This window comes from Agelaius phoeniceus, chromosome 4 (genome assembly GCF_051311805.1).
Source record: "Agelaius phoeniceus isolate bAgePho1 chromosome 4, bAgePho1.hap1, whole genome shotgun sequence".
Lineage (NCBI taxonomy): Eukaryota > Metazoa > Chordata > Aves > Passeriformes > Icteridae > Agelaius > Agelaius phoeniceus.
Genome location: NC_135268.1, coordinates 73,314,640 through 73,328,864, shown reverse-complemented (window position 1 = coordinate 73,328,864; position 14,225 = coordinate 73,314,640). Strand labels below are relative to the sequence as shown.

At 51.7% G+C, this 14,225-nt stretch overlaps 1 protein-coding gene across 6 annotated transcripts in view; it reads right to left on the bottom strand.

Moving 5' to 3' along the window:
- Positions 1-14,225, bottom strand: part of DYSF (dysferlin) — a 74,968-nt gene that overhangs the window by 18,687 nt on the left and 42,056 nt on the right. For 2 of the 6 annotated variants that reach the window (XM_077177915.1, XM_077177918.1), the window contains 8 exons: positions 12,570-12,632; positions 8,726-8,758; positions 7,605-7,703; positions 6,906-7,034; positions 6,042-6,197; positions 4,704-4,795; positions 3,429-3,599; positions 2,417-2,559 (listed from right to left, as the gene is read on the bottom strand). In XM_077177915.1, the coding sequence (XP_077034030.1) occupies positions 2,417-2,559; positions 3,429-3,599; positions 4,704-4,795; positions 6,042-6,197; positions 6,906-7,034; positions 7,605-7,703; positions 8,726-8,758; positions 12,570-12,632 (886 nt within the window). The remainder of the gene's footprint in view (positions 1-2,416; positions 2,560-3,428; positions 3,600-4,703; positions 4,796-6,041; positions 6,198-6,905; positions 7,035-7,604; positions 7,704-8,725; positions 8,759-12,569; positions 12,633-14,225) is intronic. The other 4 variants (XM_077177919.1, XM_077177920.1, XM_077177916.1 and 1 more) reach the window with 3 other exon arrangements.

The window sequence follows — 14,225 nt, the reverse complement described above, 5'->3', positions numbered from 1 at the left end:
CACAGATCTTTGTTATTCATTCTTTTTCTATTCTTAGCTTAGCTAGCTGCTGAAGAAACCTTTCTATTGCTTTTTAGTATAGTCTAATGTAACATATATCATAAAATAATAAATCAAGCCTTCTGATCATGGAGTCAACGTTCTCGTCTCTTCTTCACCCTGAAAACCCTTGTGACACCAGTCACATTGTCCAAACTTAACTCTGGGATTTCAGGATCTTAAAGATCTTTTCCAACTTAAAAAATTCCCTGATTCTCTGAGTCCAACCCAAACAACCCCAAAATCCCAGGCTGGGGTTGGTGGACTTCACCGCACTCTGGTCATGCACCTTCCACGACAAGTGAAAGACAACGTGATCCATAAAAATTATTCCATAAGTATTCCATAAGTACCATTCCAACTCCACCAAATCCTGGTGAGATATCCCAGCTCCTTCCTCCTTGGCAAGGACACACTTCACTCCAGCCACCTGGGCCAATTCCCAACGATTTGCAAAACCCTGGAATTCCGGCGTGTGCGCACACGTGCGGCTTTACGCGCCGCGAAGAGAACGAGCCCTTCCCGGAGAACAACAAAACCTGGGAGTTATGGAATAACGGGCCGGGGGGAGGAGCTTGTAAAATCCCGGCTCTCGTGTTTAACGGCTCCAGTTTATTCCCAGTCCGGCTCCGGAGCTCGCAGCTGGATTCCAGATCTGCTCCGGGTCAGGCCTCGGGCTTTGTTCTGCTGTTTGAACTCGGAGAAGGTGACAGCAGGCGCTGCCACAGGGGGGGGGACACATTTTAACACCTCCCCAGCTCTCCCGGGAAAACTTTTCCATAAGGATTCCTTGCTTCCCTTCTCCTCGGGGGAAAGCCTGAATTCCTGCAGGGATTTGTGCTTTGTCTCCCAAGAGCGCGGAGAGGGATCGGCCCCGGGCTGTGCCTCGTTTTGTGTCTCTGGTGACATCCTTGGGGTGTGGTGGCCTTAAAAAATCCAATCAAAATTTAGGTGGGATATTGGGAATTCTTGGCTCTGAGGGTGGGGAGGCCCTGGAAGAGAATTCCCAGAAAAGCTGTAGCTGTGCCTGGAAGTATCCAAGGACAGGTTGGATCCACCTGGGACAGTGGGAAGTGTCCCTGCCTGTGGAGGGGGTGGAACGGGATCATCCTTATGATCCCAACCTAAACCATTCCATGATTCCAAACTGCAGCTCCTGGGCCAGGCCCAGTGGGATTTCACCTCCTCCTGGCACTAAAACCCTCTTTTTGTGCCTTAAAGCAGAGTTTTCCCAAAAAAACCCCTCCTGCCCCAGGAATGTTGGGTCAGAGGGAGCTGCCATGGGCAAGCAAAAAACTCCTACCCAAAAGTCTGGGGCTTTTCTCCTCTTTGTAGAAGTTGGGTTTGTTCCCTGATTCCCCCAAATCCCGAAAGAATTCCCAGGTCTGTGTGTGGGATATTGTCTCCCTCTAGTGACCATTCCCAAAATGAGATTCCAATGAAAAAGCTGCTCTCCTGGCTCTGGCAGCACTTGGAATACATCAGGTTGGAGCTTCCCCTCCCAGTCCAGGGCTGTTGGGTTTGGTCCGACTCAAGGTCAACGCTCCTGGATTGAAGGTCTGGGTTCAATCCCAGGATATGGAGCACAACCAAGCTTGGGAATAGTCCAAAGCCAACGTGGCCAGTGAGGAGGAGGAGGAGGAGGACACGTCCATTTCACAATCCTGGCCTCCATAATGCTCCTCACAATGTCTCCATACACTTGGAACATCAGTTTGGAGCTGCGCAGAAATTCAAGGTAAACACTCCTGGATTGAAGGTCTGGATTCAATCCCGGGATTTGGGGTACGGACAACCTTGGGGAAAGGGCGGAGCCAACGTGGACAGTGAGGGGACAATGGGGACAACGCCATCAGCCACTCCTGCTGATGCCACCCTTCATGGGACATCTCCATGCACGTGGAACACCAGGCTGGAGCTCCCACCTGGGGGTGCTGGGCTTGGTCAAACCAAGGTCAATGTTCCTGGATTCAATCCCAGGATTTGGGGCACGACCAAGTTTGGGAAAAGAGCAGAGCACGGACAGTGAGGAGGAGGAGGGGGACATGTCCCTCACCCACTCCTGACCTCCATGATGTCCCTCCTCATGATGTCTCCATGCCCTTGGAACACCAGGCTGGAGAGTGTCAGCCCCACCCAGGGGGGTTGGGTTGGGTCCAGCTCAAGGTTGGGAATTGAATTTCTGGATTGAAGGTGTGGGTTCAATCCCAGGATTTGGAGCAAGCTTGGGAATGGCTCAGAGCCAGCACGGACAGAGAGGAGAAGGATGGGGACAATGCCATCACTCAGTCCTTGTGATGTCTCCATGACATCCAGCTCCATCCCTTTCTCTGGAGTAAGGAAATTCTGCAATCCCAAAGCATCCCTGACATCTTACCCAGCTCGGAGAGGACATATTCCTGATCCCGGAAGATGATCCGGTCAGATTTGTAGGTGGGAGCTTTGTAGTTGTGCTGCAGGGAGAACAGGTGGAGCAGCTGGGAAGGACGGAGTTGGTCTCGCCACTGGTTGGGGCCGGACCTGAAACCAAACAGAATCACGGAATCATGGAACTGTGGAATCATGGAATGAGTCGGGTTGGAAAAACATCAAAGTTCATCCAGTGCCGTGGGCTGGGACACCTCCCACTGTCCCAGAGGGATCCAAGCCCCAGTGTCCAGCCTGGCCTTGGGCACTGCCAGGGATCCAGGGGCAGCCCCAGCAAATCCGGGAATTCCAGCCCAGCCAGGAATTCCTTGCCAAGATCCCAGCCCAATCTCCCCTTTCCCAGTGGGAGCCATTCCCTGGCTCCTGTCCCTGCAGGCCTTGTCCCCAGCCCCTCCCCAGCTCTCCTGGAGCCCCTGCAGGCCCTGCCAGGGGCTCAAAGGTCATCCCAGATCCTTCTCTTTTCCAGACTAGACATTCCCAGCTCTCCCAGCCTTCTAGAGGGACACCAGAATCCTGGAATGGGTTGGGCTGGAAGTGACCCTAAATCCCATCCCATTCCACTCCTTCTGTGTTCAGGGACACCTCCCACTGCCCCAGGTGGATCCAAGCCTCAGTGTCCAGCCTGGCCTTGGGCACTGCCAGGGATCCAGGGGCAGCCCCAGCAAATCTGGGAATTCCAGCCCAGCCCCTGCCCACCCTCCCAGCCAGGAATTCCTTCCCAAGATCCCAGCCCGATCTCCCACTCCTGGGATGGGACAGCCACATCTCTGGGGGTGTCCTCAGCACGAGGTCACCAGGAGCCACCAGGGGTTGGAGCAGGATCTCCCTGGAGGAGAACCAGGACTCTGGGCAGCGCAGCTTCATCCAGGTCTCCCCCAGGACAGCCCTGCTGTGATCCTGTGGCCCCCTCAGCATCCCAATCCCGGCATTCCTGGAGATCCCAAGCCCAGGGAGGAACGCACACGCAGTAGGTCTGGGGGAGGCCGCAGCGAGCGCCGTATTTGGACAGGAAGCGATTCTCCAGGTCGATGACGGTCTCGCCGATCTTCTCGTCCTTGGACAGGAGGTCGTAGTCGTAGAGGGTGACCTTGAGGTCCTTCTCCAGGGGCAGGGTGCAGCTCAGCTCAAACATCCTGGAAACGGGAACAGGGAAGTGCTCGGGAAAAGGGGATGGTGCTGTGCTGGAATTCCATGGGAATGGATCCACGCCCCATGCCAACCCCGCCGGTGATGGGATGGATCAGAGTCCCTCCCTGAGCTTCTGCGTCACCTTGATCCAGCCAGGCCAGGGCTGTGTTGTGCTGGCTTCGTTTATCATGGAACTATGGAATGGGTTTGGATCGGGAGACACCTTAATGACCTCATTCCACACCTTCCCTGATCCCAGGTGGATCCAAGCCACAGCGTCCAACCTGGCCTTGGACACTGCCAGGGATCCAGGGGCAGCTGGAAAAGGAGCAGGGAAACTGAGGGAAGCCCAACTCCATGGGGCTTTCTTCTCCCAGAAAATCAGAGAATCATGGAATGGCCTGGGTTGGACAAGACCCCTGAAGGATCATCAATCCGACTCCTTCCCAGGACAATCCCAACAGTCCCACCCTGTCCCTGGGAACATTGTCCAAATGCTCCTGGAGTTCTGGCAGCCTTAGGAATGCGACCATTCCCTGGGGAGCTGTTCCAGTGCCCCACCACCCTCTGGATGAGGAATCTTTTCCTGATATCCAACCTAACCCCCCCTGGAGCAGCTCCAGCCATTCCCTGGTCCCATTATCCTTGGAATTTTATCCCATTTCTGAGGGAAACAACTCAATTATCCATGGACAACCTTTTTCCAGAACATGTGGAGGTGTCCCATTCCTCCCCATTCCTCACATTTTTCCCTCAGACATTGGATCAAAAATTCCTGGATGAGGAGAAATTCTCCAAACTGCTTCCCATCAATGGGATGATCCCGATTCCTCCGCTACGGAATTCCAGCTCCCCAGTCCACAGCTCAGAAATCTCAGGGACTGATGAATGAGAGCCAAGGGAATCATGGAATAGATTGGGATGGGAAAAAAACCTTAAAATCCACCCCATTCCCAATCCCTGCCATGCGCAGGGAACGCTTCCCACTATCCCAGGTTGCTCCAACCTGGAACTGGGTGTTGGAATGGAATGGGAATGTTGGCCCAGCACAAATCCCTCAACAGGACACCCAAGAAATTCCGTGGATCCCGAATGGAATCCGTACTTACTTCCCAAAGACAGGCTCCAGAGTGCAGGGAAGGTAATTCTCCTGGTCATTTATGGATTTCTTTCCCACGGAAATCTTCACGTAGGGATCACACTGGAGGTGGGCATGGAAAGAAACACAAAAATCCCATGGGATTCCAATTCCAGTCCACCCTTTTCCATAGGTTGTTCCAAATCCCATACCTCTCTCAAGTAAAATTATTCTGGGAATTTGGCATCAACTTGGAAAGTGGGGGATTTAATTCAAGTTGGGTTTTTTTGGCGGGAGAAGGAAAAAAATTCAAGGGAAAGATCCAATTCCACCTAAAAGATTTCACCTGGATCTACAGGGATCCACCATCCCAGCCACATCCAAGAACTCCCTGGAAATAACTCCCAGGCCAAGTTTTCTCATCACTTCTCCTGGATTTTCCGGTTCCTGCTGATTTGTTTTTTAAGGAATGGATGGGAAACAGCACTCAGGGAATGGAATGAGCACCCAGGTATTGGACTGGGATGAGCCTCTGTAAAATTCCCATCCCTGGGGAAATTTGGGACCAAATTTGGGTTGGTTTGGGGTTTTAAATGGAAAAACTCCCTTTTTTTTTTTTTCTTCTTTTTAGTCCTCAGGAATTACTCATGGAGGATTTCTTAGGAATTAAACACTTCCATTCCAAATCCACTTAAAAAAAACCAGGGAAAATTCAAAAGTGGTTGGAATTTCTGCATCTATTTTTCCACGTATTCCATATATATTTCCCACATTTCATATGTTTTTTCCATATGTTTTTTCCATATATTTTCTATACATTTTCATATCTATGAATTATTTTTCCATAAATTTTCCACGTGTATTTACTATTTTCCCATCTACCTTTCCTAGATATTTCCTCATATATTTCCCACTGCTATTCCTCAAATTTCTCCCTTTTCCAGTGGAACCAAAATAATTAAAAAAGATTTTTCCCTTCCCTGAGTTTTGGGGAGTTTTGGACCTACACAATTCCCATTTTCCCAGAATTTCCCCTCCAGACCAGCAAAACCTTTGCAAGAAGGAATTTTGGGAAAAACGGGATTTTATTCCCTTCAGCACCAAAACACCAGGAAAAAAAAAAAAAAACCCAAAATAAAACCAAACCCAAAACTCATGAAAATAATCCTGAAAAATCCCAACAGACAAAGGAAGAAAGGAAGAGTTGCCTCCCTGACTTCCCAGATATTTCAAGGGGGGCAGAAAACAGGAACAAATTCCTAAATTTTAGGGCAAATCTGTAAATTTTGACCCAATTTTGACCAAAAAGGGCTGAGCTGTCCCAAGAATCCACTACAGGAGCCAACGCCGAGCTTTCCCACCGGGATACCTTCCCATTGGAATCCTTGGGCTGGAGGTCGAAGGCGCGGATGATGTAAACCCGGACCAGACATTCCTGGAGTCCTCTGGCCGGGAGCTGCTGGAATTGCCGGGGAGGCATCGGAACGCGCGGATCATCGGGGAGAGGGTAAATCCTGAAGGAACCCTGGAAAGGACACAGGAACTCAGGGAGAACATGCGGAGATGGGAGCAGGCTTGGAGTCACCGGAATGAATCAGGGAATCATGGAATGGTTTGGGTGGGAAGGGAGCTGAAAGCTCAGCCCATCCCATGGGCAGGGACACATCCCTGATCCCAGGTGAATCCAAGTCCATCCCAGCCTGGCCTTGGGCATTGCCAGGGATCCAGGGGCAGCCCCAGCAAATCTGGGAATTCCAGCCCAGCCAGGAATTCCTTGCCAAGATCCCAGCCCCATCTCCCCTTTCCCAGTGGGAGCCATTCCCTGGCTCCTGTCCCTGCAGGCCTTGTCCCAAATTCCAGCTCTCCTGGAGCCCCTGCAGGCCCTGCAAGGGGCTCAAAATTCATCCCAGATCCTTCTCTTTTCCAAGCTGGACATTCCCAGCTTTCCCACCCTGGCTGCAGAGCAGAGCAGCTCCAGAATCCTGGAATGGTTTGGGTGGGAAGTGACCTTAAATCCCATCCCATTCCCACCCTTTCCACAGGCATGGACACCTCCCACTGTCCCAGGTTGCTCCAAGCCCCTCCCAAGCAGCCTTGGCCGCTCCCATGGACGAGGATTCCACAACTCCCACAATTCCTGGGCTCACGGAACGACTCGGGCTGAGAAGGACTTTAAGGATCCCAAAATTCCCACCCCTACGGACACAATCCATGGGGAGAGGGCCCATCCCACCTTGAACTCCCCCACCACCGAGGGGTCGTCGCTGGAATCCTGGGATCTCCCCCGGAACAGTTTGAAGGTGTGGCAGAAGTCGGAGAGATGCTCAAATTCCTCAACGTTTTCCAGCTCCGTCTCGTAGACCTGAGGAGGAAAAGATGGATTGTGGGGAAAAAAATTCCAACCAAAATTCTTCAGTCCTGGGAAAATTCATCCCGTGGGGAGAAATTTCTGGGAATTTTCGCCCTTATTTCTCTCTGGGGCAGTGAGAAGAGGAGAAATTTGGGAATCCCACAATAATTCCAACCTATCCCAATGACCCAGACAGAGCCAAGGTCTCCTGGTGGATTTTTCATGGATGGAGATCTTCCAGCTGGGAATATTTTCCTCAAAACCAAGGAAAATCTTCCCTATTTGTGAGTTTGTGCTAAATTTACCATTTCTTGTGCCTAAATCTCCCTCTTCCCTGAGAAATCCCTGATTTTCCTCATTCCCAAACCCTTCCCAGGGTGGCAGTTCCCCACCCCCTCTGCCACTTCCCAAGGGAAAATTTCTGGAAGTTTCCCAAAAGGCTTTTCCAAAGGAAACGTAGTTTCCCTCACCTGGGGAAAATGTTTTTGTTTTTTCGAGACCAGATGGAAAAAAAGCCAAAAATCCCAAAGATATTGTGGAGAGGGGGATTCCAAGGATCCACACCCAACGGAGGTCACTCACCTTCAAGGTGTCAAATCCCTTTTCCAAGTAATATCCACATTTTTCCCTCTCTCCCGTGGAAGCGTAAAATTTGCTCCACCAGTCGATGAATTCCTCCTCCTGCAGCCAGAGATCCCAAAGTTACTCATTTTCCACAGGAAAAAAATCCCCGGAAAACAGCAGCAGCTCCCTGATTTGGCAAGCGAGGCCTGCATCAACTCCATCCCTGATTTCCGGGTTTTTTTGGGATGCTCCCAGCCCAAATCTGGGTGTTACAGCCACTGTGGATATTCCCGAGAGGATTATTCCTCATAGGGAAATGAGGTAGAGCTCCAAGAAGAATATTCCAAGAATTTGGAGCATTTTTAGGGAATTTTTGGCCACTCGGAGGGTGGTTTTCCCAGGATTTCCATGCAGGGAATAAACCAATTTAACTCCAGTGTTAACAGCTTGAAATGCCCCAATTTTAGGCTTTTCCTGGAAACTTTGGGATTTGGGAGACAGGGATTGACCTCCTGGTTGTATCCCAGCACCTCCCAACCTCCCCATCCCAACAAAACCTGCGGATAAATGAATAAATCCATACAATTCCCATCGTTCCATTAAAACCTAACGGCGCTCAGGTCTCCGGAACAGCACAACCCTTGGAAGAAAAAAACTGGGAAAATCCCACAAAACTTCAGCTCTCACCAACTCCCATTGCCTCATTCCCAGTGCAAACCATTCCAGGAGGAAAACCGGACCATGTGGGCTCAATATTCCATGGATTTTATAGGAATCCCGTTTTTGAGACCGCTTTGCCAGCAATCCGTGAAAAATTCCTGGAAAATCCTGGTGTCTCCTTTTAGGAGGCCGCAGAATTCCAGCTCGGTGACCTCACAGAGAATTCCAAATGGAGTTTTATTGGATTTATATTTGAAGCCAACAGCACGGGATTTAATGGACAGACATTGGATTTAATTGGAATATTCTGGAAATTCACTCAGAGGCTTCTGCCACCTCCTTTTTTTTTCGGGAGGGGAAATCCCAATTTTCCTTTCGTCCCTTCCCATTTTATTGTTTCAAGGGCTCCATTCGGACATCCTGACATTCCGCAGGTATTGGGATACAAGGAAAACGCTTGGATTCATCCCAGGACTTACCCACGGGATCCTCTGCAGCCCCAAGGGAAAGAGCTGGATTAGAGATTTTGTTGGATTTTGACCGATATTCCAATGAAAAACAGGGAAAACACAAAAGAGAGGGATGAGGAGCAGCTGGAATGTTAATGGTGATGGATATGATTCCATTGGGGAACAGAAAAGCCATGGAAAGCAATGGAGCGGCAAAGGATGGATTGAGGAATTTCATTTATCCAGGGGGTGGATACAATTCCCTCCAGGCATCCCAAACCACCTCCAGGGGTTTTTCCACGGCACAGATGGATCGTTGGGATCGGGATCTCTGCCCCCTGTGCAGAGGATCCCACTGGGCACAACCCCCAGGCGAGAATCCCTTGTGGATAAATTTAACCTCAAGGGACCAAACCCTGGAAATTTCCTGGAAAATGAGCATATTCCCACCTGGAAAGCTTCTGCCATGATTATCCAGTTTTCCTGTCTCCCCATCCCTGTTCCATCCCTCTTCCCTCTCACTGCCCTGGAACTCCAACCTTTTTCCCAGGAGGGACCTGTCATTCAGATATCCTGGGAATAATGGGATCATTTCACCCAATCCCATCATCCCAGGAGCTGCAGCAGCTCTGGGAACAAAGCAGGGCTGGAGGAAGGAGAATTTCTCCTTTATGGAAAAAATTCCTGGCTGGGAGGGTGGGGAAGGGGTGGGATGGAATTCCCAGATTTGCTGGGGCTGCCCCTGGATCCCTGGCAGTGCCCAAGGCCAGGTTGGACACTGGGGCTTGGATCCACCTGGGACTGTGGGAGGTGTCCCTGCCCATGGATGGGGTGGCACTGGATGGGATTTAAGGTCACTTCCAACCCAAACCATTCCAGGATTCTGGAGCTCTTTTGTTCTAGGAGAGCTGGGAATGCTCCCCTGGAGAAGGGAAAATTCCAGGGAATCCTCAGAGTGCCTGCAGGGGCTCCAGGAGAGCTGGAGAGGGGCTGGGGACAAGGCCTGCAGGGACAGGAGCCAGGGAATGGCTCCCACTGGGAAAGGGGAGATTGGGCTGGGATCTTGGCAAGGAATTCCTGGCTGGGCTGGAATTCCCAGAGCAGCTGGGGCTGCCCCTGGATCCCTGGCAGTGCCCAAGGCCAGGCTGGACAGTGGGGCTTGGATCCACCTGGGACAGTGGGAGATGTCCCTGCCCATGGATGGGCTGAGCTTTCAGATCCCTTCCCACCCAAACCATTCCATGATCCTACAAACCCCGGCTGTGGAAATCCTGGAGTTTTCTCTGGGAATATTTTCCCCCCTCCCCAGTGGCAGTGCCATGGGCTGGCTCCCAGCTGGGAATATTGAAACCATCAGGAACATTCCGAGGGGGGCAGCGCTGGGATGGGAACCATTCCCAGGAGGAGCCATCCAACACCCAGAGCCCTTCCAAGGAGCGGTAACCGGAGAAGCCGTGAAATGTGGGCTTGGATTTGGAAGGAGCAAACACAGCAAACAACCAATTATCCCAAATAGTTTACAGACATGGATTGGCTGGAATTGGCTCTGCTGGGCTCCGTTAACGTGTCCTGGGACGGGGGATTTGGAAAGCAGCACGAGCTGGAGTAACAGCGGAGTAACGGCAGAGTAACCGCGTTGTAGGGCTCCTAGGCAGGGAATGGAGGAGCAGAGGTGTCTGAGAGTCCATTCTGAGCTCCTCGCCTCTGGGAGGTGCCCAGGAATCATGGAATTATGGAATTATGGAATCATGGAATGGGAAGGGACCTGAAAGCACACCCCTTTCCACAGGCAGGGACACCTCCCACTGTTCCAGGTGGATCCAACCTGGCCTTGGGCACTGCCAGGGATCCAGGGGCAGCCCCAGCAAATCTGGGAATTCCAGCCCAGCCAGGAATTCCTTGCCAAGATCCCAGCCCAATCTCCCCTTTCCCAGTGGGAGCCATTCCCTGGCTCCTGTCCCTGCAGGCCTTGTCCCCAGCCCCTCTCCAGCTCTCCTGGAGCCCCTCCAGGCACTCTGAGGATTCCCTGGAATTTTCTCCAGGGGAACATTCCCAGCTCTCCCAGAGTAGAGGAGCTCCAGAATCCTGGAATGGTTTGGGTTGGAAGTGACCTTAAATCCCATCCCATTCCCACCCCATCCATGTTCAGGGACACCTCTCACTATCCCAGGCTGCTCCAAGCCCCAGTGTCCAACCTGGCCTTGGGCACTGCCAGGGATCCAGGGGCAGCCACAGCAAATCTGGGAATTCCAGCCCAGCCGCTGCCCACCCTCCCAGGACAGAATTCCATCCCAATATCCCACCCATCCCTGCCCTCTGGCACTTTAAACTCTTCCCTCTCCTCATTAACGCCCCAGTCCGAGGCAGATCCCGGTGAAATCCAGGACCTCCCTCACACGCTCCGCACGGAGCTGCATTTTTTTGGCTGGAAACGCTTTTTTCCAAGATTTCCCCAGCTGCAGCCCCTGGGCCTCATTCCCAGCTCCGGCTTTTGTGCAGAGCTCCTGAGCCACAAAGGAGAAGGAGCCGGGAAGGAAGATGGGAACCCAGTTTTCCAAACCGGATGGTTTTCCCAAGGAAACATTCCCATCTTTGTGCAAATTGGCGTTTATCACATTGACCCCCATTCCTGGAGAATCCTGTAAGAACCGGGACAATGGGATGGTTTATTCCCGCCTAATATTCCCATAGTTTGATTTTAAATTTATGCTTTGTAGCTTTTCCCTCTTTTTTGTTTTTTTTTCCCCTGGATTTTCTTTGTCCTTAAGAAAAAACAAATCCATGGAAATTAAAAATGTGGATGGACAGCGGGAGGGGGTTATTTCAGGAATTTTTGTTTCCATAGTCGGGATCCCAGCACTGCCACCTCTCTGGAACAGAGGAATCCATCCATTGGACAATATTCAGATCCCCGGAACTGTCCAAGGCCAGGTTGGAATGGGTTTGGATCCACCTGGGATAGTGTGAGGTGTCCCTGCCCATGGAAATTGTAGAATGGGATGGGATTTAAGGTCCTTCCAACCCAAACCATTGCAGGATTCCATGGGGAATCTGATCAAGATGAATTCAGGATGAAGGGAATTGCTGCTCTGGAGCATTATCCCTGAGGAGGCAAAGCATCTCCACTGCCCTCCCTACAAAACCCAGGAAAATCCCAACATCTGCTTTTCTCATGGAACAGACAAAAAGGGAGCAGGGAAAGGGAAGGGATCCCCAAATCCCATCCCATTCCACCCCATCCATGCGCAGGGACACCTCCCACTGTCCCAGGTGGATCCAAATCCCAATGTCCAACCTGGCCTTGGGCACTGCCAGGGATCCAGGGGCAGCCCCAGCAAATCTGGGAATTCCAGCCCAGCCAGGAATTCCTTGCCAAGATCCCAGCCCAATCTCCCCTTTCCCAGTGGGAGCCATTCCCTGGCTCCTGTCCCTGCAGGCCTTGTCCCCAGCCCCTCTCCAGCTCTCCTGGAGCCCCTGCAGGGACTCTGAGGATTCCCTGGAGTTTTCTCCAGGGGAACATTCCCAGCTCTCCTGGCTTTTCCTCCCAGCAGAGCTGCTCCATCCCTCTGACCATCCTGGCCTCACCTCTGGATCACTCCCAGATTTTCCATGTCCTTCCAGTGCTGGGATACCCGAGCTGGGGACGGAATTCCTTCAAAACCCCCCCCTCATTCCCTTTGGAATTAATGGAAAACCCAAGGACACAGGGGCAGCCAGCTGGAATTGCCATTTTCCTAAGCAGCAAGCGGCATCATTCCCAAAGGAAAACGCCTCCTTCCGGCTTTATCCGCGTATCCTCATGGACTCAGGTCATTAATTAAGCGATTAATTAATCAAGCAATTATTTAGCAATTAGAAAGGAAGCGATACCTACATGAGGCAGGGCCCGGGAATCCGGGATGTTAATTAGTGCTGAGCTCGTCAAACCCTCGGGAAGCTACAAATTAAAATGATCCGTTATCCAAGGAATTCCGGGAACCGGGATGAACACGCAGCAGCAAAAGCAACAATTAATGGGATTAATCCAAACTGATATTCCCAAACCTGGGGTTTCCCAGGATGAGGCAAGTTTGGGATGAGCGCAGGGTTTGTTTTCAGGGATGTTCGGCAAACAGCTGGAATGAGGTAGAGGGAAAAATGGGATATTAAAGGGGGAAAATATGGAAAAGCTGTTAGTAATTCCCAGTGGAGGAAAGGCTTTTCCCTGGATACCGTGGGCTGCAAACTCAAGGAGTTATCCCGGAATCCAGGGAAGGATCTGAGCCAGGGGGATTTAGAATGGGATTGGGAACGCTCAGGATCAAAGCCCAGGTCCAAGCCCAGCTCATCCTGGGCAAACCAAAACCCAGGATCCCTTCCCTGAGCAGGAAGCAGCAGCGCTGCTCCAGGATTCCAAGGATCCCTTGGAAGTGGAAAAGGGGGAAGGAATGAGAGGTTCTTCCCAGAAAACAGCCAGGATTGAGGATCAGGCCAATCCCGACAGCATTCCCGGTTATCCAGCTCAGGCTTGTTCCCAAAACCCTGCTCCGATCCCAGCAGATCCAGACCGGCATCCTTGGGCCAAACTCCACAATTTCCAGGGAAAACATTCCCCGAGGATCATTTTCCACCAGGATTCACATAGGGAAAACATTCCATAGGGAAAACGTTCCCTGAGGATCATTTTCCACCAGGATTCACATAGGGAAAACATTCCATAGGGAAAACGTTCCCTGAGGATCATTTTCCACCAGGATTCCCTCGTGGCTCTGGGAACTGGGAACCAGCTCCGTTCCAGCTGGTTTATCCGTGAGCAGACAGAACAAATCCCATGGAGCTGTGGAGCTCCTTCCCGAGCCTCCTCCCATGGGGATGAACCCTCGGAAAACACCGGGAGCAGAGCAGGGAGGACAAGGCCTGATCCAGCAGCCTCTTCCACAAATTCCACCTTTCCAAAACCCCGCTCCATGTCCTTATCCCAAAGAACCAACCAAGACAGGATTAGCTGGGAAAAATCGCTTTTCCATGATTTTTTTAGGATTTTCCTGGCTTTGGGTGGTCGAGATGTGGTTCCCGTGCACTCAAACTGGTTTTAAACTCCAGCTGAACTCCTGATCCCACTCAGATGAGATGGATAACGCGCTCCCAAACCTTGGAGCAGAGGGATTTCACCTCTGGTTGTTTTCCCGATTTTCCAGGGAAAGCAACAAAGGGATCCTTTGTTCCAACCATCCTTCGGAGCAGGGACCAAAGCCAGGCTTGGCAAGGAGGGAGCAAAACTCCAGAGCCACACACAGAAACGCATCCATGAAAAATCCTGGCTCCCGCTTCCAAAGAGCCCCGAGCACGAGCTGCTGGCCTGGGATCCATCCCTTTTCCCGGGAAAGCGGAGCAGGATGGTCCCTGCGGGCCGGGATTGCTCCTTGACCTGCCAAATCTGGCCCGGGATGGGCGGAACGATCCCAATGGTCCATCCACGCCTCAATCCGTGTCCACCTCCAGGAGAGGAGCAGCTTCCAGGGCCAAAATTCCCAGGTGGGAATTTTGGGTT